Source organism: Thermobia domestica, chromosome 3 (genome assembly GCF_964235325.1).
Source record: "Thermobia domestica chromosome 3, izTheDome1.hap1.1, whole genome shotgun sequence".
NCBI classification, from domain to species: Eukaryota; Metazoa; Arthropoda; class Insecta; order Zygentoma; family Lepismatidae; genus Thermobia; species Thermobia domestica.
The window spans coordinates 124,829,377-124,845,144 of record NC_137456.1 but is presented as its reverse complement, the minus strand read 5'-3'; the positions used below and the strand labels follow the sequence as shown (position 1 = coordinate 124,845,144).

Here is a 15,768-nt window from a genome sequence, read left to right as displayed (position 1 = left end):
CCGTGTCTAGCACAAAATTTAGCTCGCGACCCTCGAAGCTCGAGTTACGGCAAGAGAACGTTACACAAATATTCCACTCTGAATGATGTCAGTTTGTACTATTTCAAATTTCTGGCAGACATGGCGCTGCTAAAGAGAATAAGCGGGTTGCATAAGAACCTCAATTTTTTCCTTATATATATATATATAATCAATACGGTACATACTGGAACGACCGGATACCTCGCGTAATGTATAACGCTTGTGCCAAACCGGAACCAGGGTGGCCACTATCTACCGGCTGGTTATTTTGTTTGCGTAACATTTCGCCATCGTTCTCGGGTCCTTCCAGTTCACAATCGTAGCTGTTATTTTGTACAAGACGTTTCTATAGAACTTCTTTGCTCTGAGTGCAATTTCACGGTAGGTTTCGATTTGAGATCATTGTAAGTTCTCATAAGTTTGATGGAAGATCTTGTGATTACGTTAAAGACTCTGTATACAGAGGTGGAAGTAGTGTTACAAAGTTTCACAAGATCCCCTCAAGGAAATCAACTGTTCACCGCATTTTAAAGCAACCAAAGTGAAAACCCTACAATGCCAGACTGCTTCCGGATAGGCGCCTCCAATTTTGTGAATGGATTGGCGATAATGAACAGTTGACAGATTTCATTGTTTGATCTCATAAGGCGACTTTTAAACTGAATGGAATAATCAATGTATGTATGTGTACTGGGCAAGAGATAATCCCTATGTTATTGAGGGACGAGCTGTTAATTTTCTCGTTTATCAGTGCGGTGAGATATGTCTGTCAGAGGACTTGTCGGGCTATCCTTTTTTAAATGAGCAGTGACCGGTGCAGTATACCTTAACATGTTGCCAGAAAAATTTGTGTAAGCTATTCATCAACTACCCAGATGAAGATTCTTTTTTCAACAAGACGGCATACTGCCACATTACCATCGGAAGGTGCGGCAATTCTTGGATGAAACATTTGCTCCTGAGAGGTGGATAGGCCGACGAGAAGGTGTTGAATATCCATTCAGATCTCCTGATTTAACGCCGTTCTTTCTGTGGGGAACTCTGAACAACATTGTATATGGCACAAAACGTACGCTGGATGCCATGAGAAAGGGAATTGAGACTGCCTGTGAATTCATTCAAATGGAAACCATATCACATGTCTGTCGGTCTATTCCACAACGTTGCCGACGATGTATTGCTGCCAATAGAGGACATTTGGAATATATTCCTCATTAGAACATCATCAGTAATTTTTGACCACATTTGTGACTTAAAAAAATCATATTTTGCTTATAAATCCCATTCTGGGACATCTTTTATAGGAGCATGTTGGAAAACTTTCTATATAATACACAGTTTAACGATGAAGTTCCAAGACAGATGCTGGTACTCTGTAACTGCTAATGAGAGAATATTGTTTATCATGTGAGATTAGTACTATGATAGTCTTGTTTTGCAAACAATCTAAACATCTGGTAAAAGAGAGCATCTTTGCCCTGATTTCCATTATGATGGATTCTTTTATTTATAGCACAAGGTTTCGTCGCCTGAAGACGTGATCAGCAATGAAAAGTCCGATTCCATGGAATTAATCAACTCCGTGCAGTCAGTTTTCCGGTCTTTAATCAAAGAATGAGGCACGAATCTCACATAAATATTATTTTCCCGCAAATCTATCACGATTGTTTTACGGTTGATGTGCAGCACATCCTCCATCATGAGGACGTTTAAGCGACACTCTGACTGCAGATCGCGAACTAGCTCCATTTATCTTCTATATGACAGGTTGGGAGACGTCCATAACGAAATCTGGAGTATCATGCAAAGACGGACCACGAGATCTAGGGTATACTCGTGGTAATACGTTGTGATGATCTCGTAAATATTCTAATGCTGATTTTCCTAACTTACAGCAAAATTTATTGTTCATCCTTTGCTTTACGTTAGAATCTATGACAATGGGAAGTATGTCGTCTTAAATGATTGATGTTTACAAGGGCGCGGATGCTCCCTTCAACAAATTTCCGAATGCCCTACAAAAGAATACCATAGCATTAACCTCACATGACAAAGAATTTTCTGTTATTACCAGTCATCAGTCATGGAACTATACTGTAAAATCTGAGGTAAAAGATAAATATAATTAATAGATACAGCTTCTTACTGAATTTTCATTGGAATCAACTCAATGAGCTCTCAACAAAAAGGAAAAGACATTTTACGGTTACACAGTACGTTATATTTATGTACAATCAGATTATGAGTAGCTCCGATTGATATAAGATAAAAACAAGAATGAACTTTTAGGTAAATTCTAACCGTACATCATATCATAACCGTCCCTCCATTTACAAATGCTGAGTTCGATTCAAGATAGGCGGCATGTCATTAATGTGTCTTGCAGACAGAGTATTCATTAATGTCAATTTGATGTCACTCCAACTGCTTATTAGCAAAGTTACACTACGAGAATTCAATAATCCAATATTAAAGGAATGTTTACTTACCTCACGGCATACAAATATTTCTTCCAATGTTTACTTGGGAGGCTTTCGTAACTAAATATTGAATCTGCTCCTTCTGGAGGTACGTCTGGCGGAGAGTCACTGACAGAACAACCACGACCGAAATTAGGTTGGTACAGTATTATCTAGAAAGCAGAGAAATTACGCTTTATTAATAAAATCACCAAATCACATTACTTAAGAAAGAGTTTACATAATTACACTGTTTCACAGTAGTCTTCATGGCCGCTTTTTTGTGTATCTCTACATCTCTGAAACGTTCTCTAAATATCTCGTTATGATAAGAAACATTTTTAGTATTTACTTATACCAAATCTCAGTGCTGAGACGGGTCGCTAATCTCAAATAAATTAATGCGGCTCCTACTGACATCCTATCAGGATGATTTTGAGATGTGAGAGAGACATCCTGTGAAAATTTTGGATGTCCCAAAACAGGTATAGGACTTGTGGATATGCTGTACTGTGTGTAAATAAACAGCCTGTTCCAGCAGAATAAAAATATCCATTATTACTGGAAACGAGCGACATGCTTTTTGGTGTTATGTATATATATATATATGAACATAATTTTGGACTGTGTCTCATTAAACATACTATGTACTGTCTTTTCACTACTTTCATACTAATAGAACGCTTGATTCAATCAGTTTCAGTGTAGTTACTGTGTATCAATTTTTAGGTTTATAAAAAAATTGTTTCCCTTGCCTTGATATCTACGCATGAAGATTTACATTCACCCGTATCACTTTGTTCAGCTCCATGAGAAGTACTGACTGATAAATGTTTCATCTTTGGACCTTTTTCCCGTTTAATATGAATAATATTTAGACGAGATCATAATTGAATTGTGAATAGCTCTGTGTATATACGTTATAAATTGATTGTAGGTTTTGTTTACCATGTCCATTAATTAATGTATAGTTTTTAAAGTGAAACAATTACTATGCCTAATTGGCAATAAATAACAGCGAATGAATTTTTAGTGTGCAATGATTAAACTTTGTCAAATTGATCACGTTTTAGTAGACAGAAGACAGTCTAGCATCGTAATTCATGTTCAGGGATTTACAGGAATGACTGTGACACTCTGCCCATTATCTGGTAGCAATTACAAGAAAAAGATTATCGTTGAAAAAACGAAATCTTCAATATGTGAAAACGGAAGGGTTTAATTCAAAGAAATTAGAGGGGGATCGGGCGAGAAGAGAATATCAGATTGAAGTGTCGAACAGATTCTTGGTTTCAGAAAGGTCGGAATGCACTAGTAGTGCAGGAATTTTATGTCAAAATTAGGGGTTTATATAAAAAAAATCATACAAGTAAGGAACTTTGCACAGTTGTAGTAATTGACCTCCTTATCAATATACTAAAAGTCCCCTAAAATTGAAAAAATGAAATGAAATCTTTGAGTTTTACGTCCCACGGTTATGCCGGTTAGGCTAAAGGAGATGGTGATTATTAGAAATAAATGAAATGGTGGAATGAAGAAAGTGGGAGGAAACGGGAGAACTCCGAGGAAACCCACGAGCACAGTGTTTGTCCACCACAAAGTCCACACGACGCGAGCAGGGATCGAAGCTGGGATCGAACCAGGGAGGTGAACGCTCTAGAGAAATGTTTGTTTTTTTCGTTCTCTACATATCATTACTCTTTATAGTTTACACTACTGTATCTCTGCTCATTCTAGAGTTATCGGCGGAAAACTGAAAATCGGTGGCTATTTTCCAATATGGCGGCCGAAGCTCAAGGTCAATCTAAGGAGACTTTTAGCACGTTGATAAGGAGGTCAAGTACAACTGTGCAAAGTTCCATGCGTGTATTTTTTTTCTCTTTTTCTTTACAAAATTCCTGCACTATAGTATTAAGGATACCTGGTTAAAATTAGTGACAACATTAAAATTTCACTAAGAAAAAAAAAAGAGAAAAAAAAAACAGCGCGCGGAAATACGTAGAACAAACCGTCATTCGATCAGGAATGCATTACACTAGCAATGAGAAACAGGCAAAACTGCGTTAGCTTCAAAGTCCGAACGATAGAATTGCATAAAATTTGGTTGATAGCACGTGGGAAACTTCCAATAACTTTTAGAACAAAGAAACGTGATTTTTTAAAAGTTAAAATTGTTGAACAAATAGATAACAATAAAGACAAAAATATTTGGGACATGCATAAAGGCATCAGCGAATTTAAGAAAGGTTATTAATCTCTTGCGGATACGTTAAAGAAAAGCGGACTTTACAATTCTCACATGGGTAGTACTATTTCGAAGAGATGGAAAAAAATGAAATACATAGAGCAGAACTGAAACAGAAATTGTTATAAAGAAATTAAAGAATTACAAATCTCTGAATGTAGACGAAATTCCTGCTGAGTTAATTATAACTGGAGAAGAAAAGCCTGGAACGAGATACAAACAAGGAAGAACTGTCACAAGAGTGGAGGGTCTCAATCATTTTTCCAATCCATAAGAAAAGCATAAGGCACAAAGGCATAATAATTTTCGAGGCTTTTCTCTTTTGTTAACATCCTATAAAAATCTCAAACATACTGTCAGCAAGATTGAACCCATATACAGTTGAAATTATTGGAGATTATTAGTGCGGATCTTTCACAGACAACTCTTTCCTCACCTATCATCATATTTAGACTTTTCTTTTTCACATTCCTATTACATTGTACAGAAACAATGTTAAGTAGAAGGCAAATTAATTACAAAATCAAAAAGTAACATGTTCAATGTTCATGCTTACACATTTAGATTTGCTACTGTCTTGACACATGACAAATATTAAGTGAATACAAACTGCATATAAAGTAAGTTAAAAAAAAAAAAAAATGTAAACACTTGTATTATAAACACTACTTATTTTCTTTCTCAAACTAGTTTATCAGTGGTGGCCAGTTGGCCCTACCACCACCACATTCAGATAATGGACTCCATCTTGAAAAGTCTCAAAAGGAATTTTTATATTTCTCCAGTATTACACAATAATTTCTAGTACATTTTCAGTATATACAGTATCGATACAAATTTCCAATATTTCAAGTATCAATAGACACCCTGTTAAAGGTTTTCATGGACTTCTAACTTGCTTTTATTTAAACCCCATCAATTTATAGTTAAGCAAGGAAAAAAATATGAATCTATGCGTAAAATTTATAACACACTCAAAATCAACTGTAATACATTTGCAACCTGTGCTAACATTATGCTCTTCCAACTAAATATTTGAAAGTTTGAGAAGCAAGAAGTGTTCAAAATGAGCGTTTTTATTCATATACAGCATATAACATAAAATATTTTGGTAACTAGAAATGAATAAAAGTCCTACGTATGTTTCCAGAGGGGCACTACTTTGAAAACTTAAACAGGGATCCCCATTCTTTACTGCGGAATCTACGACAAGAAATAAATAAATTCTATTCGATTCTTGACAGATGACGCTGTAGTCAGTGAAAACCACTTTCACTAAGATTACTTCAATTGGGATTTCCTACGTTTCATTCTTGAATAAATCTGTGACAAACAATACCAATATTTTATTTTAAACGTTTTCTCGAAAGGTTGCTCTGCATTCGGCGTGAATTCCGATAACTCAAACGTGGCAGGGTAATTAGATGGAAATCGCACTTGGTTACCAACAATTTTATCGGCTGCTTCTATGTCATTGGCCCCCTTAAAACGTGGTACACAGATCCGATTATTTTAAACGAAGATTGTATGCACAAGGTTTCACCTTCCTAAGTTGACAGGACCATATGAATGTTTCGTATAAATTTTAATCGCCCTAGCTTCCGCCGTTGAGGCTGAACTTTTACTTAATTGGTATCGGTAATGTCATTATTCATTTTATTGATCCTAAAAACAAGAGGTTCAAAAGCAATATATTGTCGCTGCGCCTCGAAGAACCGCTATGTGACATTTTTGTCGAAAATGAGTTATATCGTGCAAATAAACCAGAAACCTGTCAGGCAGCGTCCCTTATAATGTCAGAAGTTAATATTCAATTGTTTTACTATAACAATGAAAAATTAGAGATTGAAATTAAAGGCTTCTGGTTCTCATCACGTACGCATTGATTAATATATACAAATCCTCTATGTGCTTATAAAGGCGCAAAAGGTAAACACAAAAATAGTAATATAATACTGTTGAAGCAAGCTACAACAATGTCCAATGCATAATATACGCAGAACCAATTTAATTATATTTTTCAAGTGTTTCCGTGTATTTGGCAAAATTTTAAGAGTTTGGAGTGTTTTTTGCTTCTCCTGAAAAGTTGCAGTTTTAACACATAGCGGTTCTTCGAGGCGCAGCGACGATATGTAGTTTTCGATTATTTCCACATATGCCCCCTTCCTATCCCATAACAGTGTCTTACTCTCACAGTATTTTTCTAGATTGTAAGTCATATGTGTACCAAGTTGTGTTGAAATCACTCCAGGAGTTCCAGTTACCAGACTTTTTGATGTATTTGAAGTAACTAGCTAATATTTTCTGACATATTTTGACACTATTGTTATTTCTACACGATAACGATACTAATACCTAAGTTGTGCATAGAAAATGACTAACAACGAACTATATTTACCCTCATTCCATCTCCAGAGATTCTGCATACATCCATCACTTTCTCCTCTTTCCCGTGTTTCTTTACAAACTCTATGCACACTTCTCCGGTTGGAAGAATGTTTAAGATGGCGTTTTTTGTTCTGTGACGAGTTGGCTGTAATCTTGATGTATCTAACGGTATACCTTCATTAGGTAGATTTTTCTTACATTCATCGGAGGGAGGTGGTGAGGACGGGTTCTTTTGCTCAGGCTTATGGGACACTTTACTATGCACTTCACTGTCATCTACATCCACATACTGATTATGATTTTTTTGGGAGTTATTGCCACAAGTTACACCTGTATACCCAGAATTTGAATAAGTAATGTGACTGCTTGCGCACACAGTCTCCGTAGTTTCCTCTAACCTGTGGATATTATCTGTTCTTTGATTGTAACTCTGGCAACAGCTTCTATTGATATGAGAACAATTAACACAACTACCGACATGAGAACAGTGTCTTTGATCTGCCCTACCTACATGTATTTTGGGTGGAACATACATATTGTGACTATTTTCACATGGTGTTGAACTATTTCGACAACAATTGAGAATTTGATCGGCACTGAAACTACTTGGACACACTCCGTTCTGTGTCTGTCTGGGGAAAGAAATTTCACTACAAGGAGTTCGTCGGTCACTTTTCTCGCAATTACACGTCCTCGAACACTTACTGCAATTGTTTTCATCAGCACTACACCTACTTACATAGTTATTAAGCGAGAAATCGGAATTATTTCTGCAGTTCGCTGGAAAATTTGTGCTCAGCTGCTTGGAATCTAAGTTAGCATACTCATCACCAAAAAGAAGATTATTTCCGAAAATACTATCATCACTGTAACTGGAATACGGAATATTTTTGTGCGAAGAAATGACTGAACTTATGTCGCCCAGAATAGTTCCACAATTGGTATTATCACTTCGACTAGTCGTATGAAGGTCATGGTGAAGGTTAGCAATCTTCTTCCGTTCTGCAGAGACATCTCTTGATATCTCGGTATGCTTAGGGAAGCTTGGTAAAATAGCTGAATCGTTTTCAGGAGACAATGCTGTGGTATTCAAATATTTCGTTCGGAGAGATCCTCTGCCTATTTGCTTGGTCATTCTATCCGTTCTGAAATGAAAGGAAATAAAAAGAAAGGTAAATACATTATCGGTGTCTCTGACATCATCTTTTCATATTTTACAGTTTTCTTTCCGTTCTCATGAACTTCGAAGTGTGGAGGCTTGTAACTAATCCGTTAAAAAAAATTAACGATTAATCACTTAAAACTTTTAATTTATTAAGTTGAATTTTGCAGGTTAATTGTTTTAAAAAAAAATGGTACAGCCAACTTGACAAGTTTTATTGTATTTCAGAATCGTTAAAACCTATCATTACAAAATTGTAGCAAGATGTTTCTCAACTAGTTCAATTAAAACATAGCTCTTTTTTCTTCAGTATAATACATCTACTAAAAATGCCTAAGCAAGTTATATTCCATAAATTAGATTACTATGAAACTACACGAATATCTTATAAAGTTTGTCACACTCACTAGCCTAGCTTAAACTTGATGTACGCACCTACTATTTACTTACAAGCTTATCACAACGGTAAATAAGCGATCAATATAGCAAACTTAAGCAATTAATAAATATTTGAACGAAAGCTAAACGAAACATCCTAGAAATATGGTCATCATATTACGAGGATTATCAGCAATGTAAAGATACAAACGCAAAAATGAGCATCAAAGTTGTCCTCTGGCAATAACCCTGATTCATACGACGAGGATTGGGAGTGATTCATCAGTGCTGCGCTATGACTTGTGCGAGGAGCACGTGTTAGAAATGGCAGCGACAACACCAAATCTCGCCAGGTATGAAATACTCAACATAAGCAGGTTTCTGTAGGCACAAGAAAAGTGTCTATCGGAGATCCATCGAGAAACAGTGTTTTGTGTATAAGAACGTAATGAATCCCAAACAGTACACTCATAATTATACGAGGTCATCGGGACAGAGGCTACCTCGGATAATACGACGATGAAATGGATTTTGAAGTTATTTTATACGTAAACCTTTCTAAACAAGTAAATGAAATTAAAGTTTCTTTATTATCAATACATTGAATGTTAAGTGTATAGGAAACTGATTTTGAAGAAAAACAACTCTAAAGAAAAAGTTTAAGAATGATACAGTAAAACGAAATTGTTCATAAACAGCAGCTAACTTTACAAACACTGAATTTAAATTTAGTTACAGGTACTTCAGGTGTAACAGGAGATGTCTGTGACCGCATGAAAGGGTTCGAGGATGAGCAAGAGTCCTAGTGGGAACGGAAACGTCCGATGCTACACAACTCAAGCAACGCCGAAAAGACTTGTTTGTCTTTCACGAAGTAAAATTAAATATAGTTTCTTTTTCTTTTCTTTCTCGAGTAGTTTTGTATTAAAGCATAACATATATTAGTTTAAGTTAAAAAAAAGAAAGAAAAAAAAACTATGTTTAACACTTAACCATTATGTTCAAACTGAAAATGAAAATGAATATTTATAAGTAATAACCACCTCGGATAAACCAAAGGCTCGGTTACTCGAGAGTGTACTGCACCTAAAAGATATATTGGGAAACACGATGACGATGAGGTCAGAGACGTCACGATGCAGGCGCTGGCTTTTTACAATTCTGGGATAGAGAATCTTGTTCCATGTTTGAATAATGACGCTTAGTGAAGAAGTCGTCTCTGTACCAGTGTAGATTTTTTCGCCCATATATTTCTGATACGAGGTACACACCAAGAGTATGTGCCGTTTTGTTCTAATTTCCAAAAACAAGAAAATACAGGGAATCAACCTGTGTGTTTCTCAACCAACTCTCTGTCTTTACCTCTCTATTGATACACAGTTACCATTACTCCATCTATTTTGTGTGTAAGTTGGTTAGATTGCACACTGGTGCCCAGATTAAAAGATAATTGGCACTACTTCCTGAAATTCTTAATGCTTTATAATACTGAGTACCTCAGGTTACGAAAGTATAGACACACAGCAAATTGTGGCAATAAGTACATTCTCTAATCGATATAATCAGTATCATGTGTAACGACAATTATAAAGTGAAAATAAAAAAACAGGGAATAATGAGTTTATGCGAGAGAGAGAACGAGAGAGAGAGAGAGAAAAAACGCTATTGTGAATTCCTTCCCTACTTTATTCTGTTCGTCGATTTTGCAACTCAAACATGATTCCCGGAATTCAAACCTTCTGTTTGGAGGGCTATGTTAATTTGAAATTTATAATGCGAGTTCTTGTGATTTTTATTGAAACTTTACTAGAAGAAAACTGTCCTCTATTCGGTCATGTATTCAATTTTAAAATCTAAAATTATATGGTCTACTAATGAAAAACAATATTTCTGTTGAAATATTTTCCAATAAAACCAACAATGGAATGGAAAAATTGGGAAATAAATGTTTACTAAAAATAAAGAAATATTACTGAGTAAATACAATGCAAGCCACAATCTGTACAGACAATATCTAACTTTCCTCTACGAAGAAATCGCCAATACTAAATAATTAACAATCATGTGTACAGTGGCGTAACAAGAACAGGTGAGGCCCGTGAACAATGAATGTGGTGGGCCCTTAACTTGAAAAATACAAGGAATTTTAATGGTGTCAGAGCTCAGGTTTAAGGGTTGTATTTAACAAATAAAGATTTTGAAATAAATACCAAAATAATGGAATATTTCTGTTAAATAATACTAAACTCGACTTGCTCATTTAGTATACATAGTTTTACTTATATCTTTGATAGAGATTAGCTGAAAAACTCGAAACTTAAGGAATTGACATCATTCTTAAGAAAATTTACATTTTTGAGAAAAACAACAAACAATAGTTGATGATGACGTTAATTTTCCATCACTTCATCCAGCGGGCAGGAGTACATTTGAAGAACACACAAAAAAATCTTAAAAGTGGAAGAGTTAAAAAAAAAAAAAAAAACCCAAGGCGTTAGTCACTGACGAACTCCACATCTTGTATGTTCTTCTCTGTGTTCTTCAGCTCTCTCCTGCATACTGCTGTGTATATTTACACAAAGGGAATTAAAATGACCATTTATGGGCTTTCATTGCCACAAAGTTGTCAACTGACTTCTCTATATCCAACTGTTTAACAGTCTCATTTTCTATTGAAATAATGACCAAGTTATCAAGTCTTTCTTGAGACATAATAGACCGCAAAAAAGACTTGATTAGTTTTAAGTTTGAAAATGATCTTTCAGCAGAAGCAACTGTCAGAGGTAATATCAGGAATATGCCGTACGCAGCAGTAACCTCTGGTAAAGAGCTTCTCATTCTAGATGTAACAAGTAAATCAAACACTTCGTTTGCTTTACTTAAATTTTCCAGATTTTCTTTAAATTAATTTCTAAAAAAGATTACATCATTCATCAAATCGTTACCTATGTCTTCAATATAAATTGTACACAAATTGCTGGTCGAATCTTTCAACTCTAATTCTGACATTTTAACATATTTTTAGTAAACAAAAATTTGAACAATCTTGCCACAAACTCATCCAGTTCCAGTTGTCCTATAGTATCTACTATTCTGCTCAAAATAGTCACCCGAAATTTATCCTCTGCATTTCTTACACTTCAGCACAAAACAATTCCTCCAATAAAAAAAAATAAAAAAAATTTTAAAAAAACTTGATTTTTCGATTTATTTTGTCTTGAAATGTGTGGGATATTCGCCAGCTATTAGCAAGAGCTTTTGCTGTAGGTAATACACTGTCGTTCCAACTGTTTCGAAGTCACACAAGGCTTTTTTCCCCTCCATATTGAACAAATACACTCCTATATTTAAATCTACTGAAATGAACTGTAGTTCTTCGGAAACCTTATTTAAACGAGAAAGAATTTCCTCCCAAACCACCAACAGAACTATGAATTCAAAACTTTCTAATTTCAAGCGCAGAGATTTGGCATCACTTCCCTCAGATTTCATAGAAGTATGCATTATTTTGCTCAAAACTTGTAAAACATCTTTATAACGCCTTCTCAAAGCCCTAACAGCCTCAAGACGTGAAGGCCATTGGGTTGGGCAAAGTCTTTTAAATGTAAGTTTCTGAAAACTATTTTCAGAACCTAAAGCTATTTCTGCCAAAAGCTCAAGAAAGCTTTCATTAATATTCCGAATTTCAGTTTTAAAATCTACCTTAATTCACCTAATTATAATACTTAATTGATCACGCTCTGTAATGTCACTGGTTGTGTGCAAAAACACGGAAAAATACGGAGCACTTACGATGGCTGGCCCGCCTCACGGTTCACCACCCAGAGGACAAGTTTCGAGGAAACTGACTCTCCAAGAAATGAATTCTCTCATAAATATGTTGATTTCTTCAACATATCAATAAGAAAACTCAATTCTGGAGAGTCAGTTCCCTCCCGACCTATGCATGGATTTCTTGACAAATATATGTAAAGCAAATACCCCGCTATAGTACATCATTTTTAACAGTTTAATACTAATTCCGCTTAATTATACTTCTTACCTCAGTATGTCATCAGCCTTTAATATGAAAATTACATTGAAACAATATAAAGAAATTACAATTTTGCCGCCTTCTATTAATACACTCCCGGCCGGCCGTACTCTAATTCACTCAACACTATAGGATAAACACAGTTCAAACACTCGTGAACATGAACACAGTATAGAAAATCCAAGAATAGCATATATAATGTAGGAAATAGCAGAAAAGTGGCGCTGTAACTACCTGGCCATTTTTACTTATAAAGATCCATGATCAAATGACAGCCTACTGAAAATGGTCTAAAGAAATTTGGCCTCACTGTGAAACCTAGTAGGTAGGTGTATGTTAGAAGCGGTTCAGTCGTTTATTTTAATAGGAGTACCTGCCTACCTTGGGGTCCCTTACCATCTGGACGGGGCTCGGGGCATTTGTCCACCATGTCCACACAGAAGTTACGCCACTGCTTATATAACTTTTATGTGTTTGCTACACTAACAATGTCAATACAAACAAGATAAATGAACAAAAATACTCACTTTATCATTAATATCGTTGGTTGCAAAAAGCATGATACAGATTTTGGTTTCTTCCATGCATTCATAACCTTCCCATTAACCAAAGATTTCACCCTGTATGAGTGAATACATAATTATTTTTTTTATTTATCGTGTTTTTTTCTTTCTTTTTGAACTGACTATTTTTTCAATAGTGATATTTATTTCGAACATACTCTCTTTCGAAAATATTTAGTGAAACAATAATAATTGTTGAGATGTTCTGCATTGCTAATAAATTATCAAATCAATGACGTCATATGCTTTAATGACGAACTGCTTACAACAAACTGTACCTTGTAAGAACTTCTTTCTTTCCTTTTTTCGCTTAAATCTAAATTTTATAACTGCACAAAAGTAAGACCAACTTTGAAGACTTTATATTTATACTTTAATAGTTTACTACAAAACTTAGATTTGTACGGGACAGGACGTTTGGGCGCCACCATTTGGGCGTGGACGTTTCGGCACTGCCGTTTGGGCGCAAAGCCGTTTAGGCGCCAGACGTTTGGGCGCGAGGTACATAGTAAAAATCACAATTTACGACATATAAAGTAAGCTAGGCACTGAAAACTAAGCGCGAATCAAGATATATACATTTCCTACACTTTTATCTTTATCTCACCTCATTTATCTGTATATTTTCTATCTCTATCTTATTTATTCATCTAAATTAAATAGTTTAATGCGTTTGTGGCATTAGAACCTCGTCATGGATTGATTTTTCGCTTGTTTACGATTCTTGTACTTCTGATCTAATGATCTCATTTTTGTATTATATAAGAAAGCTAGGAAATGAAGGAATCAAACGAACTGTTAATAATTTTCTTAATGTTAATTAAAACATATTGATTTAATTTTTGTATTTTTTTAAAGTTAATAATTACATACTTATGAATATTAAAATTTGTTTTCTTTCGTATTACGTTTGGCAAACTCTTCTCTTCCTTAACTCCAATAAAGAACTACCAATAAAAGATTTCCGCGCAATCGAGTTGAGGAAAGTGGCCCCGCGTAGCGTAGTCGGTAACGCTCTCGCCTTCGGTGCAAGCGGTCCCGGGTTCGATTCCCGGTGGGGGCATTCGGTCGAAAAATTGTAACACGCTCTTTCAGGCCAGCCACCCTGAATGAGGTTTTCCTGCGTTTTCCTCATTCACACCAGGCAAATGCCGGGGTGGTACCTAATTTATAGGTCCAGGCCACTTCCTTCCTCCCCTTTCCCCGGATAGTATACTCCCTCAAACGTGACGGGCTAAATGGCCTTAGATGCCGAAAGCCCAGAAATCTAAAAATCCTAAATCTTAATCGAGTTGAGGGAAAGATGTTAATACAGGGTGTCTAAGACATTGAGTTTAGGAACTGCAGTATGCCGTATTTCGGGTATCACTTTTTTTTTTTTATTATTATTTTTTTAACATTCCACTATAAAAATCAAAACTTAACACACTTTTTTTTCGTCCCATTTTAAGCATTTAATCTGCATTGAAGAAAGTAGCGAAAGGAAAAAAGGAACGATTTCAAAGTGAAAAATAATTGTTAAGTGTACATATATTGGTCATTTAGCCACTAGAAATGTGTTTGACATTTACACTTATTGCATAACTACAGTAGAAGGCTTGCTTTAAGTTTTTTAATGGAATAGGCTCACTATGTATGTAATGCAGGCAATCATATCTAGTCTGGTCTACTTACCTTAGCTTGAAAAGTTATCAAATAAAAAGCACACTTAACTTCGGCTGAAACTTAAATTTACAAAATTTAATTGTTAATTAAGTTTTTAGAATTTTGAAATTCCAATATTTCTAGTATGTAAAACAAAATCCAGTATAATTCAAGGACTTCCACTACAGTAGACACCTTGTGATATCTTGATTCGAACTTAGTACTCAGCGCCTACCATAATGATTTTTTAATTTAACTCGCGCCCAAACGTCATGTACCGGATTTGTATACAGTGAAAATATTACACTATCAGTTAAAACAGCTGTGTGTTCCACAGGTGATTCAAACTCGTAACACTTTATATACAGGAGAGTTTTCATTGATAGTTTACCATACCTTGCGGCAAATTAGACACCAATTTATATTTGTAAAAGAATGTATTATTATGACACGACTTTTGTGTGTATATATATCTCACTAAGGTATCTGCTAAAACTAGTCCTTAACGGAAAAAAAAGTGAAATTTTTGTTTGTTTGGATGGGTGAGAGTTTCCAGGAATTAGAGAATTTTATAATACTTGTAATGTCGATTAGACTGGATCGCAATATTTGGCATTACCTACAGGTCTATACTGTCAACCAATCTAATAGCAATATTAAAATAGTATATCATCATTATCATCATAGGTATTCTGCCATTATTGGCAGGTCACTTGCTATAGTTGAGAAACTTCCAGCTCCACGGTCTTCAGCTAACCTCTTCGTCTTCACGCACAATTTTTGTTTTTATAACGTTCATCACCTGTAGCCTACTTTGCCCTCTCGCTCTCTCTTCTGCCACTATACCTTCTAGCACGTCGCAGATGATACGGTTT

At 35.4% G+C, this 15,768-nt stretch overlaps 1 protein-coding gene and 1 non-coding gene across 3 annotated transcripts in view; one reads left to right on the top strand and one right to left on the bottom strand.

Moving 5' to 3' along the window:
- SAK (polo like kinase SAK) overlaps positions 1 to 15,768 on the bottom strand; it is an 82,275-nt gene that overhangs the window by 33,871 nt on the left and 32,636 nt on the right. Inside the window, exons 9-11 of one of the 2 annotated variants that reach the window (XM_081751625.1) lie at positions 13,214 to 13,306; positions 7,124 to 8,258; positions 2,511 to 2,653 (exon numbers count right to left, since the gene is read on the bottom strand). In XM_081751625.1, coding sequence (XP_081607751.1) covers positions 2,511 to 2,653; positions 7,124 to 8,258; positions 13,214 to 13,306 — 1,371 coding nt within the window. The remainder of the gene's footprint in view (positions 1 to 2,510; positions 2,654 to 7,123; positions 8,259 to 13,213; positions 13,307 to 15,768) is intronic. The other variant, XM_081751627.1, reaches the window with a different exon arrangement.
- Positions 14,239 to 14,312, top strand: TRNAR-UCG (transfer RNA arginine (anticodon UCG)). The gene has a single exon. It is a non-coding gene; the product is annotated as a tRNA-Arg (tRNA).